We start from the raw sequence: 24,327 nt of genomic DNA on the forward strand, positions 1-24,327 counted from the left end.
AATTATATTAGCTCCTTGGTTGGTTAATACAATGAAACAAATTATTCACTTGTCTTGCTTTTATACCGATTTGTTAATTGTATGTCTATAACTATCTGTAGTGCATGTAGAAATAATTTGTATATTAAATATTTGTCATTTTTACCCACTCCAATCCGTCTTGGTCCTCCAATGGGAGACTTTATCCTATACACAATAAATTGAGCATGGAAACTAACAATTTAATACAAAACATAGGCATTTGGCTTTTAATCTCTAGTGCTAACATTTAACTATTTTCAAGTGAATAGACATAATTTATTTCACAAGATCTTAAATAGCAGCAGATTTTATTTTTGTACTGCACCGAGCCAAAAGCCATACATCGTAGCAATAAAATGCAGAAACTGGATGTCACTTCTTTAACATTTTCTCTCTGTCTTTTACTCTCTTTATCCTCTTCTCTTGGCTTCTGATCATAGAGGACATTTCTGCAAATCAAATGGTTTACATTTGTAATAGCTTGTATTAATTATATTGGTTGTACTAATGAATGAAATGCTGGAAAAAAACATATTTCAAATCTATTTTCTGCATTGAAAGCATACACCAGAATTTTTTAATAACATTTAACAGATCATGTGCTCTCCTTAATGGAGAAATATACAAAATAATAATTTCAATATTTTGAAATCTGAGCAAGTGGCAAGTATTTATACCATGATTCTTCAGCTGAAGATCTTCCACCAGGTTTTGCAGACCATCCAGTTTGTTCTGTAGTTTTTTGCAAGCCTGCCCCGCGACATCAGTCTGTTCACCGCCTGATGGGAGAAATTCAAAATACAATTATCACCTCATTGTTCCCGAATGTGAAGGGTTCTCTAATATTGTTTTTCAGTAAATTGGAATTGTGATCAATTGTAGATTAATTCTAAAATGATTTTCCAAAATTAAGATCATTCATCTCATCCATGACTCGCTGATCTCTTGAACCAGTAACTTATGTATTTTTCATTTTCAGATGACACTATTGCAGGATATCTGCACATGTGGGATTTGATTGTTTTTAAATTTCCACTTAAGATAATAGGTTAAAGCGTTTTATCCCCCCCCCCTCCCCACTGACATTGCCAGCAATGTTTTAGAACAAATCCACTTAGCTCTAAACTTCAAATTAAACAACAACCCTCTAATTATCACCCCTTCCCCAGCCACCCTTCCTGGGGTAATCTATTGCCAGTCCTGATTTGTTCTGGCCTTTTCTCGCATACAGTCATTTCCCCCCCTCCACCCCATCCCACCCACGGTCCACCATGCCTATTTTGTGGCTATCTTTGATTCATTTTCCCATTAGATTAACTGGACAAATTCTTGTTTTGAAGCAAATCAAAAATGAGCACACCTAAATATTCATTTGAGAATATTAGAAACATCTATTAGCTTTTCAATATAGAGGATTTAAAAGTTAAAGGAAGGAATTATATGTCCAGGTGGTTAAAGGTATACATTTGTAATGGGTGGCGTTTTACTGTTTGAGGGTAAGGTATGAAGAGGTGAGCTCCATGATGAGAATGTTAATGCAAGTAAGTTACGAAATAGGACAGAGCTCAGCCAACTTGGACTGCAATGCTATTTAACACCAATGCTCTTACCATTATTTTGGAAGCGAGGTTCATTTTCCACGTATTGTGCAGGAATGTAGCTGATCCTTGAATCGCACAACTCGCTAAAGGCTGAGGTTTCTCTTCCATGCTCACCCTGAGATATAGAGCCAGTTAGCAAGGAAGATACTGGAGATCTCTCTGGCAATGGTTCCCACTTGCAGGTGGTGTAACATGGACCACCTATCTGTGATGAGTGATCTGCTGGAGAGTGTTATTAAATTAAACATTAGTTTTCTGATTATTAAAATTAATTGAATGAAATTAGATCAATGTTTGGCATTGCTATAATTGAATACACAACACATCAGTACTCTGTGACCCTTGTTACAAAATGACTCTTCATCCAAGATTAAATATTGAAGTACCCACACATTGTTGGGACATATATGAAGAAAATGGAGAACCCAAAAGAAACCTATGCGGTCACAGGGAGAATGTGCAAACTCCACACAAAGTACCTAGGGTCTGGACCAAATCTGGGCCACTGGCACTGTGAGGCAGAAAATAATTTGTAACATGCATCTTCGGCAGTTTTCCTGCAGCTATTGAGTATAGAAATGCATTTTTTGAAAGTGTTCTACAAAACTGGCTCTCTGATGGTTTATATCAACAGTGATGCGGTAAGTGCTTGTAATCAAACTGTCAAGTATGGTATATAGAATGAGCTGCCAGTCAAGCTGTAGAGGTAGGTACAATAATAATGTTTGAAAGATATTAAGAGAAGTATATAGAAATGAAAGGTTTAGAGGGACATGGGCCAAATGGTAAATGGGACTAATTCAGAATGCAACTTGGTTAGCCTGGAAATTGGGCCGAAGGGCCTGTTGTGCCAAACAGGAGGCAAAGGTAAGCTATTCTCATCCGCCTGCACATGATCTATATCCCTCCATTTGCAGCATGTTTATGTACCTATCTAAAAGCCTCTGAAATGCCACTATCAGATCTGCCTTGACCACCACTACTGACATCCCATTCCAGGCACCTACCACTCTAATTAAAACAAAATTGCTGCACACATATCCTTTAAACTTTGCACCTCTCATCATAAATCTACACCCTCTAATCTTTGATATTTCCACCCTGGTGGAAAAAGGTTCTGACTGTCTATCCTATCTATGCCTCTTAATTTCATAAAAAAAAAAAAATCAGGTTTCCCCTCAACCAATAACAGTATAAAGATATATATATATTGCATCTTCCTCACAGTCCACCACTCCACCAATTCAGGTGTCGTCTGCAAACTTACGAACCGACCCATCTACATTTAGATCCCAGTCCTGAATATTTTTTGTATACTGAGAATTTATTTCCTCTTAATTTAACAATGAACACTGATCTTGTGCTTTGCTCTTAATTATATAATGTGTTATTTGAACTGTATGAGACTTATAATTGGCAAAAATAAATCTCATTTTACTCCAACTCAATGGCGCAATTTTATTTCTATTCAGTTAAGTGAAATACTGGGATTATTTCCATTTCGTGGTTGGAAGGGCAGCCCTTACGTTTGCCTTTAACTCTGCCTTATTTGGTTATTCCATTATGGTACTTTAGTATTCTTCTGCACTACTTGGATTCTGTTATATTGGTCGGAGTATTTCTATACATATTTAAGTATACTCTTTATTTGATACAAGGAATTTTATTACATCCTGGTATATATGACGATAAATTTATCTAAATTTCGAAACTAAAGAGACTCAGAATTTGCACAGATGTTGTTCTTCACGATCTCAAGAACCTATATTGCAAATCTAATTTAGTGAGTACACAATTATTTCTGATCAATTAGCCAGTTTATTTTTGATATTATACGACCTCAATGCCAGAATATTTTCTTTGAATATGCCGAGACTGATATATGGAATAGCAGGCCAAATGCTCTAAAACCTGCCCCATCATTCAAAAAGTCACCGTGACATCTTGTCTGCTCCTTAAACCTTTATTTTTTGGAGGCCAATGGAATTGCTTGGGCTTGACCATACAGTACAATGCTTGCCACCGTCACAATCTAATATTCAAGCTGGCAGCTTCATGACCTTTCTAAATACTGAGCAAAAATCATTGCAAATTAGGACTCTTGTAAAATTGAAGAGACCGGTAAAACCTGGTTTATTTACTGGTTCATCTTAAATAATTTTACATTTATTCAAATCAAACAATTTCCTTAAACAAAAGTAAAATATTACAATTTGTTACCAAATTTAAACACGGGATACACTGTCTGCCATTCAACCGAGGTGTAAATACCTGGTTGTTTCCTGTAAAATTCCATATGAAATGTCGATAAGGTATGTTGTACAAATACTAAATGCCATGTTACAATTCCATTCATGAAGCCGATGTGAGATTGGGGGAGATTTCATATGCTTATCTTGTTTTTATAAACCACTTTACTCTTAAATAACAAAAGACTATGTCCAGTATGGAAGAATCTATAGCAGCATAAACAGGTGTAATGTTATAAACTGTGGCTTGATGACTTCTGAGGATAGCAAGGCAGATACAAAGATGTATGTTAGGTATGTAATAGAAATGGTGTTACCTGCCTCCAATTTAAAGGGGGAGGAGTGTTTGGTATGTGATATAATTAGAATTTCTTGTGCAAGTCCGCAAGCGCGGGGGAGACTCGAGGGAGACTCAAGGTGGCGTCCTGGAATAAAGAAGCTTGTTAGTGTACTCCCGTGCCCGCGTGTTATTATAAGTCTGTTCCAAGCACCCAAATATGCAACAATTTGCGACGAGGATAAAAAAACAAAGAAGAGAAGAATGAAAGCCAAGAAAAAAAGAAAACAAGTTAAAATAGAGGTTTGTATTTGGAAACAAAGTGGAACAGCACCAAGCAAAAAGATTTGGCACCAAATGGTTTTGAATTGGCGCCAAAGAGAAAAAAGGTCGGAACGGGAAGCAAGAGCGCAGGGAAGCAAGAGCGCAGGGAAGCAAGAGCGCAGGGAAGACAAGCAGAGCAGTAAGGGTCACCGAGCGCAGCTGGAAGCTAGGAGCGATGGTACCGTGTAGGCCACAGACAGGTCTGGAGAAGCCACCGACGAAAGCCGAGTCTACAGCCCAGCTGGGAGCAGAGTCAGCCCAGTGGGGGGGGGGGGGAAAGCAGAGAAAGCCTGGTCGGGAGCAGAGTCAGCGCGACCGTGAGCAGAAAAGAGGGTCCGGCCGCACAAGAGAAGCGGTCCGGCCGAGTGGGAAAGCCGACCGCGAGAGGGAAGCAGACCCGGCCCCGTGAAAGAAGCGGGACACAGTGCTTGGCCAGCCCCCGACGGCGGGGCACAGTCCCGACCAGCCAAGCAGCCAGGCGGGCCGTGGAGTCAGCGACGAGCCGAGCAGCGGGGCCCAGCAGAGTAAGGCCGCGCTGTGGAGCCTCGACGGGCGGAGCAGCGGGGAGCCAGAAACGTACCTTCCGCAGGGCATCCACGGGAAACAGCAGGCAAGTGAGCGGAACAGCGGGAGTCGACTTGGCAGGCAAGTCATTGAGACAGCGGAGGCAACAGCAACGGGTGGCCAGCAGTATTTAAAGGTAAAGGTGAGGCCCGGCCCGGTGAAGCCAGCGAAAGTAGCAGCGGAGAACCGGAGTGGCCAGCAGCAACAGTGTCCTTGGGAGAACCTCTGGAGAATCCGAGAGGTCGAGGATGCACCAGAGTCCATAGGCCGACAAGCTGGACCGGTGAAATCCTTCACAATAAAAGCACTGGTTGAATGTAATGCATTGGTCACTATTCCTTCACAGTAAAAGCAGGACGGTTTGGATGTAATGCATTGCTCACTGTTATTAATAGTAAATCTGTGTGCATAGCAGGAATATGGTTTAAAATGTTCTAGTTGACTATTAACCTGAAATGTTGGTTATTAGTATAAATCTATTATTATAAGATTAAGTAATAGTCGGTGGGCTGGATAATCTCTTAGAATGTAAAAAGATTAAGTCCAGGGCAGAAAACACAATGAGAGAACAGAATATAGGGCACCTGAATAGCAACAGGTAACATGGCTATTCAAATGGTAGGAAAGTTGCCCCAGTTAGATTCTGGGTGTAATTTTGAGAAATGGACTGAAGTCTTGGAGGCCGTTCATTTCCAATGATATCACTGCAGAGGAGAAGAAGCGAGCATGGTTCATATTAGGCTAAGGAAGAGAGGGTTATCACACCTTATGTACGTTACTGCGGCCAGCAAAGCCCACGGATAAAACGTACGAGGAGTGTAAGGAGGCATTAATGGCTCATTTCTCGCCAAAACCTCCAAAGGCATCCTGAGGCAAGGAGCCTGAACTAAAGAGGGCAGGGAGACCCTCAAAGGACAAAAGTCAAGGGCAAAGTGACACAAGTCAAGTGCCAAGTGCAAGAGGTCAAAGGCAAAGGGACAAAAGTCAAATGAAAAGGGACATTGCCATCCAGAGGGCAACCCTAACTATTCAAGCTGCATTCAAGGGTATGAAGGTACGGAGAGAGAACCGGAACAAACAGAAGGCAGCAACGGTAATACAAGCAGCATTTAGAATGCATGGGGTATACCATCCATACAGGGCAATGAGATTAGCAGCTATAATAGTACAGACCCATTATAGGGCAAACCTTCAAATGGAAAGTGATCGCAAAACTTACATGAAGGTACACAGAAGCGTTGTGCTGCTTCAGGCTGCCTGCCGAGGAAAGCAATTGCGGTGCATGCACAAATATGCCAAGGTCATACAGACTTATTATCAGATGCATAAACAACGTCAGTATTTCAAGAAACTATGCTAGTCTGCCATTGCGGTACAGCAACAATACCGAGCTTGCCAGATAAGAGATGTCCAAGTGAGACATTATAATAGTTTGAGAAAAGCAGTGGTTTGTATTCAGGCCTTCTACTGCGGGATCAAAGCCAGAGAATTGGTTGAGAAAATCAAGGCAGCACGCCATATTAAGTAATTCTTAATGATGTGCATTACAAGAAAACATTTCTTGATGCAAAAGGTGGCTGTAGTCACTCTGCAAGCTGCATACCGTGGTTACCGATCAAGGGTATGCTACAGAGCTGAGACAAGCAGTCATTTCGATCCAGAGATGGCACAAAGCATGCAAAATAGGGCATTCCCAGTTTGTGCAATATCAGTCACTGAGGTATGCAACTATTACCATTCGGGCTGCCTACAAGAGTATGGTGATTAGGCAGTGGGTTAAGCAAAAGAGAGCTACTGTAAAAAGTCAGTCAGTACTCCGTATGAGTTGGTAGGCTGTGACTCTTCTCTGCACCGTTTCTACGCAATGTTTTTAACGGCGATCTAACCTGTCATGGTCCAATCCAAAACCAGCCTTTTAATTTTACGACACCCAACTCCAACACAAGTTGTCAGGTCAGACTGGGGTTTTGTTCAGGTGCTCAGCCGTGATATGAGAAGACAAGGACAAAGTAAAGCTTTGGAGAGGAGGGGTCAAAGAAGATGCACAAAATGGAATGGAAATAATTGGGAAATGCCAACCACCAAGGAATCCATATCATCATCATCATCGGCGGTCACTCAACACGAGTATGACTGTCCTCTCCTCTCCATAGGGTCGTCTACTTGTGTATCTGCAGATGTCTCTAGAGGCCAATCCGCGATCCACACACCTTGGTGCAACGTGGGCAGTGGAGACTGGCGGTGGTTGGTAGCCGTCGAGCCCCCTTCTCTCTCTCCTAACGGTGTTGTCGCTTAGTCTCTGCGACATGGCGTAGTTGCATTTCGTGACGTGCAGCTCCTTCCTGCACGGATTTGCTCCAGGAGCGCCTGTCCAGTGCAATGTTCCCCCAGTTGCTCGATGTGATGTGGAATTTCTTCAGACTGTTCTTGTTGTTGTCCTTGAAGCGTTTCTTTGGCCCACCTTGGGCTCGCCGTCCTTTCTTCAATTGAGAGTACAGGATTTGTTTAGGGAGACGTGTGTTGGACATGCGGATTACATGGCCAGTCCATCGAAGTTGGTGCTGTATTATTGTGGTGGTGATGCTGGTCATGTTGGCTTCCTCCAAAACGCTGATGTTGGTGCGTTTGGCTTCCCTGCTGATCCTCAGAATCTTTCATAAGGATCTTTGATGGTATTGTTCCAGGGCTTGTTCAGCATAATTGGTTCATTTTGGTATAGTTCAGCATAATTGTGTGGGTTGGGCCCCATCCTCAGAATAAGCAGAAGGGTTCCAACTACTGAAATCACCTCAACAGAATAATTACAATTCATAATAAGCAACCCACCTACTAGGTTTGAGTTAAATGAAGAGGTTGGGGGACTTTTTGAACGGTGCGGTTTTGTTGAGGTTAAACTCAATTGAAAAATACTGTTGCTACCTTAACTTGGTTCAGTTATTTAAAGTACGACAGGAGGAAAGAAAGTTTTGCACATTGCCAATACACTGAAACCAAAGCACCTCCATTGTCATGTGAAACCACCTTACAATTTAATGATAGAATTTATTTTAAAGTACTTGCACCAGCCAGGAAAGCACTTGCAAAGTGAACACATGTTGGAAATTCGGGCACAAATTCCTCACTGTTTATGTTAATGGCAGAATTTCCAATTTGCGCATGCGCCTGGTAGCACAACGGATTATTAGATAATGCCCTTTTACTGACGACCTGGGTTATTGTAGCCCAAAGTGACAGGGTGACCATCTACCATCTGTTTCTGTAAAAATAATATGTTGAATGATTCTCAGTTCAGTTTCAAGTCAGAATAGGATTCTAACATAGCAGCAACTCTGAATTGCTGTTATTCATAATCTTAGTTCAAAAGAAGTCATAGGATTGTTGAGAATTTTAACCATTTTTTCCCGTAAATTAATACTCAGTACGATGGATTGTGGACTGTACATACTTAATACTAAAATATTTTGCTGATTAACAATTAACGAGATTTGCATCAATTTGCTGTGGAAATGTATAATGGAGTCCCACATAAATTAAGCATGCTAACAATAGCAAAACACAAGCTATTAGTGAAATGCCAACAGAGATGGAGATGACAGCTATAATGTTAAACTCACCACTGCAAGTTAAATTGTCAATATTGAAAGGATCTTTCACATCTGAAGTACACGTTAGTTGTTCCCTGCAGAAGAAATGCACAGAGCATTCCATGTAGCAAGCAACATACACAGATTTAGTAGCAATTGCATGACAGTTAATGATAGCAGCTATTCACACCTGTCCTCATATTTTATCAGAACACAAAGCACATTTACGCACATGCATCTACTACATTTCAAAGTTTTAGAATAATTATTTGGGAATGAAAGACATTTATAAGGATTTTAAAACTTTTCTATGGCTCTCATGATCCTTGACCTAACCATGTGTAAGATACTGAGTGATGGTCATGTCGCTGAAGCCATGGAGCAGCATTGAAATGTATTGTTGATGTAAACTGAGAATGTTTCCTTTTCAATTGTCATTCTACACAACTATGGCATCATGCAATCTAAAACTTTCTCCTGTTTGATCTAACACATGTGCCTTGCACTGTGTGAGGAAGTAGGAAATTACGCCTCTTTAAAAGAGAAAGGGAATGGGAGCAGTTTGCGTAAAGTCTAAATTTATCTATGCTCTGGTTATTATGAAAGGTTTGTGGGCAGTAAATATTTAGCATAAAAGTATATTACTTTTCTGATCCCAGTATCTTCCCAGGTGTTATCAGGAAAATGAATCATCCTACCATAATCAGAGAGCAGTGCTGAACTACTATCTACTTTTTTGGTGCCCCTCGCACTACCCTTGATTGGACTTTGCTGGCTTTACCTTGCACTAAATGTTATTCCCTTATTATATATCTATACAATGTAAATGGATCGATTGTAACCACGTATTGTCTTTCTGCTGACTGGTTAGCATGCAACATAAACTTTTCACTGAACCTCGGTACATGTGACAATAAACTAAACAATAATATTTTACACAATTGTGTACTAGATTTTCATACAAATTAAGAATATTAACCAACATGTTAATTCTTTCTCCCAATGAATCATGTTAGAGAGAACTCAATGTTACTATATATGTGAACTCAAAGGTTGTATTAAATAATTCAAACTTCAATGAAATTAGTTTTTTCAAAAAGCAATTCATTTTAGTAATTTGGAGCGTTTGATCTGTATTGAATCTTTTTACTATTACTTAAGGCAGAACATAAATTTTCATTTGTTTTCCTAACAGTGTGTTTATGAACAAAAACACAGTAAGAAAAATATATTTAAAAATCATAATTAAAACAGTTTAAGAAAGAACTGCAGATGCTGGAAAAATTGAAGGTAAACAAAAATGCTGGAGAAACTCAGCGGGTGAGGCAGCATTTATGGAGCAAAGGAACAGATGACATTTCGGGTTGAGACCCTTCTTCAGCCTGTTCCTTCGCTCCATAGATGCTGCCTCACCCCCTGAGTTTCTCCAGCATTTTTGTCTACCTTATAATTAAAACAGTGATATTTTCAAACCTAAAGAGAGAGTCTTGGTTTCCTCGTTCCCTACAGACATCTGTATCCAAGTCGTCACTAAAAATGAAAACAAGAATAAAAGTAATCTGACAAAATACATACCATTGTAATTTAATATCTATCAATATGGAGAGGGCCCAGAGGAGGTCTACAAGAATGATTCCAGGAATGAGTGGGTTAGCATATGATGAGCGTTTGACAGCATTGAGCCTCTACTCGCTGGAGTTTAGAAGGTTGAGGGGGGACCTCATTGAAACTTACAGAATAATGAAAGGCACAGATAGAGTGGATGTGGAAAGCATGTTTTCACTGGTGGGAGAGTCTAGGACCAGAAGTCATAGCCTCAGAATTAAAGGGCGCTCTTTTAGAAAGGAGCTTAGGAGGAACCTCTTTAGTCAGAGGGTAGTTAATTTGTGGAATTTATTGCCACAGAGGGCGGTGGAGGTTGTCAGTGGATATTTTTAAGGCAGGGATAGACAAATTCATGATTCGAACGGATGTCAAGGGCTATGGGGAGAAGGCAGGAAAATGGGATTATCAGCCATGATTGAATGGCGGAATAGATCCGAGCTGAATGGCCTACTTCTAACCCTATAACTTGTGAACTTGTGAATATTCATTACTTAAGACATTAGAAAACCCAGGACGATTCTAGAAGCAGGGCATTGTTCATTAATAGAAAACATTGCAATGTTACACTGGAACTGAGCTTTTTTGCAGCTCAACTATAAATGATGAGGCCCAAGATGCACATGACGGGAATAAAATGTTAATTTGGGTAGGTCATTGAATCACGGTTGGAGTAGGGTATAAGGTCAGCAATTACATTTTAACAACTACAGGAAACAAGAGGTTTGATAACCGCAAGAATAAATGAAAATGTACCCAGTGTTTATATCTTACACTGCATGCATGTTCCTGGATCTTTGTTCTCCCTCACATTCATTGTAATTTATGTTGGTTGATCTGTTGCACCCATCACAGACAGTATTCTTAAGGTCCATTAAAATATTGGTCAGGTGAGGGTTCAAATCCTCTTGAAGACAACAGGTTCTTGAAGGTGCCTGAAATTCACACACAAAAGGAAACAAGTCAAAACGGGGCTGATTTTGTGAGGCGAATAAAAAAAGTCTAAAGTGAATGATAATATGCAACCTGAATTTGTTTTAAACTTTGAATTAGGGAGAGGAAATAGAAATAACCTTTATCTTCATGGTTTGGACAATAAACCCCTGAGTTGGAACATTAGCTAGCTACAGGAGCCACCTGATGACCATTTACATAGAAGGTAATGGAAGTGGATTGCGTTTTACATCAAGAATTTACTCAATTATTTACCATCCCTGTGGTGAAGGTGAAAGTGGGATCCAATTTTATCAAGTGATGTTTTTTGTGTTTACATTCTCCTTCAAAAACAACTGGGCATTCAACTTGTTGTTTGATTGATTACTCTTGATAACCCCAATGATATACTTGAATCTACAGGATTTTTAACAATTTTTATAAAGAGCTAATTAATATGGCGGTGAATGTTTTTTTTAAAAATATGGAGTCATTTATTGTAAGTTGGCGTATTTGGTTAGATAATACTTTGGTTTTGGGTTTGGTTTTCTTAGTTGAGCACTTATCCTGGAGTTATAGAACAAGTTCTTTGTGTTTTAATTGGAATTTTACATCCAGCCCAGCTAGTGACTGTTGTGAACAGAGCAGCTGACAACCAGGGAAAGTCCATGTAACAGCTTGGAAAGACAACTGACAGGAGGGAATATACCCCACTGGAGCTGCTTTGGGTTAGCACCTCTTTGCAGCAGAGAAGTAGATTGTAAAGTCTCACTGCACCCCTAAAAAGCTACGACAAATAAAAGAACAATAATCCTTGAGTCTGTGAGAGCTGGGGCGTAAAATGACTCACAGGTGGATTACCCGGCTACAGACCACGGAACAGAAAACTCACTCTATACTTATGACTGCGTAGCCGGACATAGTGTGAACTCCATCATCAAGTTCGCCGACGACACCACTGTTGTTGTGAGACGAATCACTGATGGGGCCGAGTCAGAGTATAGAAGTGAGATCGACCGATTGACCAAATGGTGCCAACACAATAACCTGGCCCACAACACCAGCAAAACCAAGGAACTGATTGTGGACTTTGGAAGGGGTAGGATGTGGACCCACAAACCCGTTTATATCAACGGGTCGATGGTGGAAAGGGTCAAGAACTTCAAATTCCTGGGCGTGCACATTTCCGAAGATATTTCCTGGTCCCAGCACACTGATGCAATCATAAAGAAAGCACATCAGCACCTCTACTTCCTGCCATAATGCCCATCTCTAGTCCCTGCCACGCTGTCCTAAAGTCTGTGGTCTAAAACATATGCGGACATCTTGGAAATATGCTTTCACTAAATTTACTATTGATCCTGTAACTTTAAAGAAATCAAAAGCACTCTAAATAAGACTATGTGGCACAGATCCAAATGCATTTGGCAGGTTCAAAACACTACATGCAACTCTCGAGCTTGGCTGTCTAAATCTGGTGCCACATTACACTAATATGTTCTCAGCAACCTGCGAAACCTGGGATTCCTGCTTTCTGCACTGCGGTATCTATTAACCTGTTCCTTTCTATATAACGCACCCTCTGTGCCATTATGCTGAAGAAAATCTTGCCTCCTACATTTAGGAGACATATAGGCCTAAACTGACTTAACTCTGAAGACTCTCTCTCCTTGGGAACAAAAATTCCCCCTGCTCTACGCCAAACCCTTGGTATGGCCTGCTTCTCCCAAACTATACGCAAGAGTCTCCACAAGAATCTAAGCACATCAGGTGCATTTTTATATACCCGGTAAGGGACTCCATTTGGCCCTGAGGCCGAAGAAGCCTTTGCACGCCTTACTACTGCTTCCACTTCCTTCCACTTTGGTGGCAAAACATCTAACATACTCTATCTCTCTTAAGGGTGGTATATCTGGTGGGAAACCCATTCCCCTTTTCTTTTCTGAATCCGAGTATGTCCTTTTTACAGATTCCTCTAACTCTTCCTTTGAAGCTTTGAGTTTTCCACTTTTTTCCTGACTAAACATTCTTTTAACAAATTTAAATGGATCCCTATAAAATGCAGACCCATCTTGCTCCATCTTCTTTCTCTTCTTCCTAAGGTGTTCTGCCCTCCTTAATATTCTAACCAATTTCTTAACTCTTCTCATCAACTGTAGCCTTTCTCCACTGCTTTCTCCTCTCCTTCACAAATCTCTTGATTTCTCTCTCTTGTCCAGATCTAACCACCTGTAGAGCTGCACTTTCTTTTTCTCAATAACACCAAACCTGTCTGCACAATATTGGTGAATAAACTCTCTCATCTTATCTAACTTGTCCCTTTCAGACTCTCTAACACCTTTACCAAATCTATATTAACAGTTTCCCATTCCTTCCTTTCGCTTGCCCTCGGCCATTTAACTCGGTTTCAGCCCACCGTTCATCTTCCTGACTGGCAGATTAACCTCACCACCACCTACATCCCCCTCTACAGCACTTGTTCCCTCCTCATCAGTGACAGGGGTAATGATATCCTGTGAACTGTGGTTTTCTACGAATATTCCAGGTGCCCACTTGATAATCCCAATGATATACTTGCATCTACAGGATTTGTTTTTTTTAATGGGGCAGGATGGGGACCCTCAATCCCGTTTACATCAACGGGACGATGGTGGAAAGGGTCAAGAACTTCAAATTCCTGGGCGTGCACATTTCCGAAGATCTTTCCTGGTCCCAGCACACTGATGCAATCATAAAGAAAGCACATCAGCGCCTCTACTTCCTGAGAAGACTACGGAGAGTCGGTATGTCAAAGAGGACTCTCTCGAACTTCTACAGGTGCACAGTAGAGAGCATGCTGACTGGCTGCATCATGGCTTGGTTCGGCAACCTGAGCATCCAGGAGCAGAAAAGGATGCAGAAAGTTGTAAACACTGCCCAGTCCATCATCGGCTCTGACCTACCCACCATCGAAGGGATCTATCACAGTAGCTGCCTCAAAAAGGCAGCCAACATCATCAAGGACCCACACCATCCTGGCCACACACTCATCGCTCTGCTACTATCGGGCAGAAGGTACAGAATAGAATAGAATATGTTTATTGTCATTGCACAAAACTGAGCAACGAAATTCCATTTGCTTCTCCTCCGTTAAAAGAAATACAACACAACAACCAATACACATATGTACAGTTAATAGTAAAATAATAGATACATTTTTTTAAAAGTTTAAAAGAATTTAGCGGTATTCCTCGAAGTTACTTCTTGCTTCCCAGTGTTCACTATTGGAGTTAAGGTCTTTTACCGCACATGGGTAGAAACTATTTTTTAGTCTACCGGTGCGAGCCTTCAGAGACCCGAGTCGCCTCCCAGAGGGCAGCAGAGTAAAAAGGTGGTTGGCAGGGTGGGATGTGTCCTTCTTGATATTTATGGCCCTGCGCAAGCATCGGGCCTTGTATATGTCATCCAAGGAGGGCAGGTTAGCGTTTGTAATGCGCTGCGCAGTTTTTATAATTCCCTGCAGCGCCCTCCTCTCAGCCACAGTACAGCTGGCAAACCACACCAGGATTCCGTAGGTGAGGATACTTTCCACGGCACATCGATAGAAGGACAGCAGCAGCGGCTGTGAGACGTTAGCTCTCCGTAGAGACCTCAGGAAATACAGCCGCTGATTGAGACTTCTTCAAGAGAGTGACGGTGTTCATTTGCCATTTGAGGTCCTGGGAGATGTTTATTCCCAGGAACCTAAAGTTGTTGACTCTCTCCACCATGTCTCCTTTGATGTATAAGGGAGCAGGTTCCTCTCTCCTCTTCCTCCTGAAGTCAACGACAAGTTCTTTTGTCTTTGATGGGTTTAGTACCAGGTTGTTTTTGGTACACCAGACAGTCAGTTTTTGGACTTCATCCCTGTAGGCAGACTTGTCATCGTTGTTTATCAGTCCCACCACAGTCGTGTCGTCCGCAAACTTGATGATCCTGTTTGTACTGTGTGTTGGTATACAGTCGTAAATGTATATTGTATACAAGATTGGACTCAGCACACATCCTTGTGGCGCACCTGTGCTAAGCGTCAGGACTGGGGAGTAATTGGACCCCATCCTGACAGTCTGTGGGCGGTCTGTTAAAAAGTCCTTAATCCATCCACATGTGTCTGCATTAACACCTAGATCAGACAGTTTGTCCACCATTCTGCTGGGGATGATAGTATTAAATGCAGAACTAAAATCTACAAATAACATCCTGATATCTGATAGCCTGAGATCTGTTACATCCAGGTTCAGGAACAGCTGCTTCCCCACAGCCATCAGGCTATTAAACTCGCCAACAAACAGACTCTGAACTGTAACAGCCTATTGCACTTTATCTGTTTATTTATGTGTATATTGAACTGAACTGTTCTGTATTTTTGCTTACAATATTCTGTTGTGCTGCAGCAAGCAAGAATTTAATTGTCCTATCTGGGACACATGACAATAAACTCTCTTGACTTGACTTGACATGAGAAAAGACTACGAGTAGGATTAGCGCATCAATGAAGGACAGTGGCTCAGTGGTAGAGGGAAAAAAGCACCAGGTCTGTTCTTGTGGTTGGCAGAAACTAACAACAGCAAAGGGCCTCAGAATACATCAGGGAAAGAAAAAGTGCTTGTTAGAGGGAGTGCAGGGAAATCGCATTGAGCAGTACTTCTTGAGAAGTCAGGCAAGTCAGTCGAGTGAAGTCCAGTGACAGGTAGTAAACTCAGCGGGTGAGGCAGCATCTATGGAGCGAAGGAAATAGGCAACACTTTTTTTTTAATTTTGTTTTTAGATTAGATAGCCTTTATTGTCATTCAGACCGAAGTCTGAACGAAATTGAAGCAGTCATACATACAATACAATACAATAAAAAACAACAATAAACACATATTAACATCCACCACAGTGAGTCCACCCAACATCTCCTCACTGTGATGGAGGCAAAAGTCTTTGGTCTCCAGTCTCTTCCCTCCTCTTCTCCCTCTGCGCTGAGGCGATACCCCCCGGGCGATGTTACAACTGTCCCGCGGCTCAATCACCGCGCCCCGGGGTGGTCGAAGCTGCCGCCCACCAGTCCTGCTGACGCAGCCGCTGGCCCGCGGCCGAACCCCGGACTCAGGCCACCACCGCCAGTACACCGTCCCAGCCACCGGAGCACCGTTCCAGCCCCGAGCCGGATCGCCCTCACGTGAGTGCCGTTACCGTCTCAGCCTCGCGCCAGGCCGCCCCGACTGGGCGCCGCTCCTCCCTCGGGCTGGGAACGCCGTACCTCCCCGAGCTCGGCCACTCCGACGGGAGCACCGTTCCTTCCTCGGGCCGGCCGTCCTCACGGGAGCGTCACAGTCCCTCACGGAAGCCCTGTTCCAGCCCCAAGCCGGGCCATCCTCACGGGAGCGAGCCCAGTGCGAGTCCTGGCGGGCTCTGCCTCCTGAGCCTCGAGGTTGCCAGCTCCGCCATTAGGCCTCAGCGCAGACGGAGGCAGAGAAGGGGAATACGACAAAAAAGTCGCATTCCCCCGCAGGGAGAGACAGCAAGCCCCGTTTCAACCCCCCCCCCCCCCAAAACAGAAACTAAAAACCAAAACTAGACTAACCAAAACAAAAATAAACAACACAAAAAACACAAAACAAACAGGACTGCCGGAGAGCCGCTGCAGCCAGAGCCGCGCCGCCAGTCTGAAGAAGGGTTTCGGCCCGAAGATGTTGCCTATTTCCTTCGCTCCATAGATGCTGCCTCACCCGCTGACAATCACTATAGTGGTCTTTTTAGACAACACCACTTTTGATTATCAATTTTTAGTTAAAATGTACCAAGACCAATTTTGGAACGTCTCTGACTATTTTTTTTGATTTGGTGACCTTTTTTACTAATACAATCTTTTTAACAATTAAAATAAAAAGTATTCATACTTTTGAAGAACAACCAGCTGGGAAAGCTCCAAGTTCCTCACAAGTATTGTTAAGCTTGTTGTCGATCCTCGGGCAGGTGTGATCCTGGAAGGAAACCCATGTTGTAAAAGTACTTCAGGAGTTAATGATCAATCTTTAATAGAACAGAGATTAATTCACACAATGCTCATTGAAACAAGGAATCTGTGTGTTAATTTTGTAACCAGTTTTATTCCACCAGGGAGGTCTTACCTTCCACTAACTGCAACCTCCGGCAACCACCTTCAACTAGCATCGCAACCGGCTTCGACTAAAAAATTACCGATTTTTAAAACGGCAACCTATTTTCAGTCGCGGCCGGTTTTGAAATTTTTGAAATAATCGCCGGAACATAGAAGAAGCGGAAACCACTTTCGACCATTAAGGAGACTGACTAAAACCTCCATGAACCATACGGAAACCTTGGGTGGGGCGCAAAGTCTCCAGAGGTTTCCGTTCAGGTTTCCTAAGTGGGACGGGGCATTACTCTTTTTTCAGTCAAAGGAGCTTGAGCCTTTAAATGGTTGCCTTCATTTGACTGGTCCATCATGAACAGACAAAATAACACAGGGCACCCCCAAAAACAAATGAAACAATATGAAGCACAATTGAATACTGAAAAATAAAGTTGTATTGATTACTTGTATTAGCAAGGATGAGCACTTACATTGGAAAGGTATCCTGGTGAAGTCCGGGAAGGTGATGGATTAACACAGGTGGGAGGGGAATAGCCTCTAGGATTTGGATATGGACAGGTAGTAGAACCAAAATTTGGACCTTGGAGCTCCTTGAAAACAAATATATTAGACAGAATTGTAGATGGCATACCCATCATTACTAATATATTGTAAAATATAGGTGCAGGAGGAGGCCATTCGGCCCTTTGAGCCAGCACCGCCATTCATTGTGATCATGGCTGATCATCCCCAATCAATAACCCGTGCCTGCCTTCTCCCCATATCCCTTGAATCTACTAGAGCTCTATCTAACTCTCTTTTCAATCCATCCAGTGATTTGGCCTCCACTGCCCTCTGTGGCAGGGAATTCCACAAATTCACAACTATCCCATTTGACACCCCACCCCCCTTATTCAGTTTATGAATAATTAAAAACTAAACAGCAAAGAGTAACATAGAACAGCTTCTCCATTGGAAGCTGCACACAACATTTTAAGGCAATTTACCTTCTGAATTGCAAAATGACAAATTGACTTATCTTTGGTCAATAATTTCTCGTCGCATAGCTACTTCAAAAACTCACCACTGAGGAATGGTTGGTGGAATTTAATACAGAGAAGTGTGAGGTGTTGCATTTTGGGACGTCGGACAAGGGCAGGACCTACACTGTAAATGGTAGGCCTCTGGGTAGTATTGTAGAGCAGAGGGATCTAGGAGTACAAGTGCATGTTTCCTTGAAGGTCGAGTCGCAGGTAGATAAGGTGGTCAAAAAGGCTTTTGGCACTTGGGCCTTCATCAGTCAGCGTATTGAGTATAGAAGATGGGAGGTCATGTTGCAGTTGTATAAGACATTGCTGAGATCGCATTTAGAATATTGTGTTCAGTTTCGGACACCATGTTATAGGAAAGATATTGTTAAACTTGAAAGGGTTCAGAAAAGATTTACGAGGATGTTGCCAGGACTAGAGGGTGTGAGCTAAAGGGAGAGGTTGAGTAGGCTGGGTCTCTATTCCATGGAGCGCAGGAGGATGAGGGGAGATCTTATAGAGGTATACAAAATCATGAGGAATAGATCGGGTAGATGCACAGAGTCTTTTACCCAGAGTAGGGGAATTGAGGACCAGAGGACATAGGTTCAAGGTGAAGGGGAAAAGATTTAATGGGAATCCGAGGGGTAACCTTTTCCACACAGAGGGTGGTGGGTGTATGGAACAAGCTGCCAGAGGAGGTAGTTGAGGCTGGGACTATCCCATTGTTTAAGAAACAGTTGGACGGGTACATGGATGGGACAGGTTTGGAAGGTTAAGGACCAAGCGGAGGCAAGTCGGACTAGGGTAGCTGGGACATTGTTAGCCGGTGCTGGCGAGTTGGGCCGAAGGGCCTGTTTCCTCATTGTATCACTCTATGATTCTATGTTGTTATTCACATCTGTATTAACAGTTTCTGCGTGGCTCAACATGTCCCATATAAACCAACTCAAATAAAAATGTTCAGACACAGCTAGATCACCAGCAGCAACCAAACATTGCTTAGATTAAATATATTTAACACATGGCTCATAACTGAAATGTATCAAGGAGAGAAGCTTGATGTGCCATTTATTATTTAATGAGCTAAATTATCCAAATTAATGAAAATTGCAAACTTAAGTGTAAGTGAAATTCTGGTGTCTTATTAAATCATGATAATATGATCTCAATTTAATTTAGAATTTGTGTCACAGCCATAGCAAGGTTCAGCTTAGGATAGCATATTGATAATGTTCAGTTTGAAGGATTGCAGCACATGTTTTGCAATACAAGTCCATCCCAGTTCATGTCACAACATAACAAATTACACTCAGGCTCGTTCTGTTTAGGGTTACATCTAGGATGAGAAGGAAAGGTTCTCCAACCTGATTGCAGTTTAATCATTACGCTATCAAAGTTAATCTCCCTTCACAGACATCCCCAAACCGTTTTTAGTTTAGATACAATGCGGATGGAGACAGGGCCTTCCGCCCACCGAGTCCGCGCCGACCAGCGATCCCCATACACTAACACTATCCTACACACACTAGAGACAATACACAATTATAGCAAGCCAAGTAACTTACAAACCTGGACGTCTTTGGATTGTGGGAGAATACCGGAACACCCGGAGAAAACCCACGCAGGTTACGGGTAGAACATACAAACTCCACACAGACAGCACCTATAGTCAGGATCGAACCCGTGTCTCTGGCAGCAACTTTACCACTGCACCACCAAGCCTCCCTTTCATTCTCCTCATCCAACACTACTCTGCTGGTTTGTCAGAAAACCTTTAACTAGCCCACTCATTGGATTCCTTCATGAATGGCACAAAGAACATGAAGCATTCTCATTCCCAGCATGCTGTTCAAATTTCTAACAAATTGCAGCAAACATTCATTCTCAATTAAAAGGTTACAGTAGTCCTTTACTAATTAGAAGCTAACATAACCCCAGCTATCACGTCCCAGTGAACAATTATTTAACTTCATTCAGTTAAAAAGGTCACCTGAGGAAGGTCGGCGTTGAGAAGTAAAATTGCTCTACATAGCAATCATGCAAAGCCACATTCTAACAGAGCAGTCTACATTTTGCATCTTTTTCGAGTGCAATCTCAAAGTCTCAGCAGGACTGGAATGAGCATGCAGTATGCTGTCTATGTCTATTTTTGTCTCATCGCTTTCCATTCCATTCTTAACCTTTCCAAAAGTAGTCCATCAACACAGCATTACTTGCTTTTGATAGAAGATGATTTCCTCACAGCCTGAGTAAACCATTGGTAAACATTTTATATCCTGTCTTGTCCTATCTTGCAAATTCAGAAATTACGTTTATTAACAGCAATCTTTTAAAAATCGAGACACAAGGGACTGCAGATACAGGAACCTCAAGCAAAAAAATAAACTGCTGGTAGAATTCAACAGGTCAGGAGGCAAATGGACAGTTCTGTGGAGAGAAATGGACAGTTAAAGTTCCCTTCAAGTTTCAAGACCTCAAATTTTGTGACTGACATTTTCTGGAAGGGATTATGGAGAATTTAGTTGACAGTGGACACAGCGGAAATATTGGCTGACAGTAAACATTCTGTCTGGCACTGTGTCAGTGTCATGAATAAGCCGCACAAATGTTCAAAAGCAAATCTTAATGCTTATTTTTATTAGAAAATCCCTTACATGTAGTATGTAAAATGTGTACATTCTCTTAAAAAACTCCACCTTTCAGTGGAATCTACAACCTGTTTTTCCTTCATGAATATTTTAAATTCCACCATGAGCTTACCAGACACAACACTGAATGTAACCTGAAGAAGGGTTTCGGCCCGAAACGTCGCCTATTTCCTTCGCTCCATAGATGCTGCTGCACCCGCTGAGTTTCCCCAGCAATTTTGTGTACCTACTGAATGTAACCTCTAAGCTTGCTTCCACACCAGTTCTGAACCACACCATGACAGTAAGCAGATCGCTGAGATGGTTGACTCGCACCAAATCTGCCATCCCTGCTGACCCCAGACACAAGATGATTGGATGCTGCCCCTGTTAGAATAGTTCCTCATTGTTACGTTTATTTCCATCTGCTAGTTTGGTTTAATTCAGGCGTAGTTTAGATACTGTGTGGAAACAGGCCTTTCGGACCACCAAGTCCACGCCGACCAACAATCAACCCCTGTATTGTAGTTCTATCCTACACACTACCAAAACCTAAAAATCTGCATGTCTTTGGAATGTGGGAGCAAACCAGAGCATCCAGAGAAAACCTACGCAATCATACAAACTCTGTACAAACAGCACCAGAGTTCAGGAATAAACCCAGGTCTCTGTGAGGGAGCAACTTTACCTCTGAGCCAATGTGCTGCCCCATCTGTATTAGTTAGTCTGAATCATTGAATTGAATGATAGATCCCTTCTGGATATATTCATACTAAATAAGGAAATTACAATATTATAACCCCAAACATTTACCTCCAGGCATCTACTAGTGACAACATCTATTAATTAATTTTAATTTACTGATCAAAAGTGCAACAAACCACAATGGGAAACGTGGTTAGTGGCCAAGATATTGGACAGAACTGTAAAATACGAGTAAGCAAACGGTTGAGTTTTTATGGGAAAAGAGAGAGCGGGACATGGTGTGCACCTTTCTCCGCTCTCACCGAGATTCCTCAAGCTCCGGATGAAAAGACCCGGGGTTCTCTTGCCTGTTGTGTCTCTCTCAAGGCAGGGATGTTAATATCTGTGACAGCAGAACGACATGTTGGGCTTGTCCATGAAGATCCTGAACTTCATTCTGAGGAGTGGAAGATAACCTATCCATAATTATATTTTCAGGTGGGATGTTGGTTGCACACCAGCAACCACAAGAATATGGCAGAGTCTTGCTAGATGTCAAGGGGTATGAAACACCTGGGGACTAGAATCTGCTATATGGATATTTACATTCTTAGACATGTACATGGATCCCTCTTCTCTCTTGCACATGCACGCACAGGTGTATGGGTGGGATTATTCATACAAGCCCCATGCCCATTGCCTCTTCCTCTCAGCCCTCCTCCTTCACCTCACTTATGTAAACCACCTTCATCTTCTACTGAATAACAGTCTCAAAGTATACTACCTCTGATAGATGTAAAATCATTCAGATTCTCAGGTTCAACAGATCAGTTGCAGAATGATATGTTGGAAGTAAAGTCTCGAAGAAAATTCAAATATTGGGTAAACGAGCCATACCTTTACTTCCAAAGCATGTTGTAGTTTTATACGCATGAAGTCTTGTTCCTGACGCTGAATAACCGATTGACAATCAGAAAACCGAAGGCAGGCCTGTTTTACATGGAAACCACAAGCATACTAAATTTATCAGCCAAATTTATCATTGCTCTTGATATGTTTTTTTGTACAAATTATCAATATTTCCCCCAATTTAACAGCAATTATAAACTGGACTATTGCATAGTTTAGATGCTTTATAAATCAAAAATATGTTTCTCTACATTTTTCAATTACTAAAAAACATTTTGTTATAGCAGGGATGTCTAACCTGCAATTCCAGAAAGATGCATATACATCTTGCTAATCAAGTCCTCAGCAACTCACTCCCATTAACGTTTATATTTACCTCCCTCCCTCAGCATTAAACTCCACATACAACACAGGGGGCATTTCCCACATTATTCACGTTATTTCCTCTATCATGTATCTATCTGTACACTGTGGATGGCTCGATTGTAATCATCTTTTGTCTTTCTGCTGACTGGTTAGCATGCAACAAAAGCTTTTCACTGTACCTCGGAACATGTGACCATAAACTAAACTAAACTAATTATATCTTGCATGATTTCCCATCTTATTCCATAAATTCCCCCAACTTGGCAAGGATCTGTCAGTTACCCTGACCATGAAGCAACCTATGGCCCTCAGCAAAATCTATGGATCAGGATGGCAAGAAGACAAGAATTCAATGAACTAGAAAGACAAAAAACAAAATCAGCTTTAAATCACAGTCGCGTGACAGGATTCCATAATTGGGTACAGACCCAAAGGTTAAACAAAAGAATGCTAGTGGAGTAACAGCCAATACTGCAACATATGACTGGTTATCAAAAATTACAACAGAATCTTGATCCGTTGGGCAAATGGCCTAAGTAATGGTGAATGGCGTTTAATGCAGATAAGTGTGAGGTGGTGTTGCATTTTGGGAACACAAACCAGGGCAGGACATTCACAGTGAATGGTAGGGCCCTGGGGAGTGTGATAGAGCAGAGGGATCTATGAGTGCAGACACATAGTTCCTTGAAAGTGGCGTCACAGGCAGATAGTGTGGTCAAGGAGGCTTTCAGTACATTTACCTTCATCAGTCAGAGTGCTGAGTATTGAAGTTGGGATGTTATAGTTACAGTTGTACAAGACATTGGTGAGGCTGTATTTGGAATACTGTGGTCAGTTTTAATCAACCTGGCCTAGAAAGGATGTTGTTAAGGTGGAAAGGGTACAGAGAAGATTTACAAGGATGTTGCCAGTACTTAAGGGCCTGAGATCTAGGGAGAGGTTGGACAGGGTAGGACTATATTCCTTGGAGCACAGGAAGATGAAGGGTGATATTAAAGAGGTGTATAAAATCAGGAAGAGACTAAAACAAGTGAATGCAACCGAGTCATTTACACAAAGTTTGGAATCAGGAACCAGAGGAAAAAGATTGAATGAGTGAGGGGAAACGTTTAATAGGAAGCCAAGAGGCAAATTTTTGACGCAGAGGATGGTGGGGATATGGAATCAGCTGCTAGCAGATGTAATTGAAGTAGATACTATAATAACATTTAAAATACATTTGGACAGGTACATAGATAGGAATGGTTTAGATGGACATGGACCAAACATAGTCAGGAGGCATCTTGGTTGGCATGGTCAGGTTGGGCCGATGGAGCCTATTTCTATGCTGTATGTCTCTATGGCTCTACCCAAACAACTGTACACAAAATGGAGACACATGAAACTGCAGATGCTGGAATCTTGAGTAAAATTGAGTTTAAATTGAAGGTAGACACAAAATGCTGGAGTAACTCAGTG

The 24,327-nt window shown here is 41.9% G+C and overlaps 1 protein-coding gene across 7 annotated transcripts in view; it reads right to left on the minus strand.

Annotated features, from left to right (window-relative positions):
• Positions 1-306: 306 nt before the first annotated feature.
• Positions 307-24,327, minus strand: part of ccdc158 (coiled-coil domain containing 158) — a 97,885-nt gene continuing 73,864 nt past the window's right edge. For 2 of the 7 annotated variants that reach the window (XM_033024691.1, XM_033024731.1), the window contains 9 exons: positions 22,492-22,584; positions 17,744-17,863; positions 17,059-17,142; positions 10,997-11,157; positions 10,094-10,150; positions 8,651-8,715; positions 1,632-1,844; positions 699-800; positions 307-470 (listed from right to left, as the gene is read on the minus strand). In XM_033024691.1, the coding sequence (XP_032880582.1) occupies positions 394-470; positions 699-800; positions 1,632-1,844; positions 8,651-8,715; positions 10,094-10,150; positions 10,997-11,157; positions 17,059-17,142; positions 17,744-17,863; positions 22,492-22,584 (972 nt within the window). In that variant the 3' untranslated portion in view covers positions 307-393. The remainder of the gene's footprint in view (positions 471-698; positions 801-1,631; positions 1,845-8,650; positions 8,716-10,093; positions 10,151-10,996; positions 11,158-17,058; positions 17,143-17,743; positions 17,864-22,491; positions 22,585-24,327) is intronic. The other 5 variants (XM_033024724.1, XM_033024700.1, XM_033024714.1 and 2 more) reach the window with 4 other exon arrangements.

The sequence above is a fragment of the Amblyraja radiata genome, chromosome 1 (assembly GCF_010909765.2).
Source record: "Amblyraja radiata isolate CabotCenter1 chromosome 1, sAmbRad1.1.pri, whole genome shotgun sequence".
In the NCBI taxonomy this organism is placed as follows: domain Eukaryota; kingdom Metazoa; phylum Chordata; class Chondrichthyes; order Rajiformes; family Rajidae; genus Amblyraja; species Amblyraja radiata.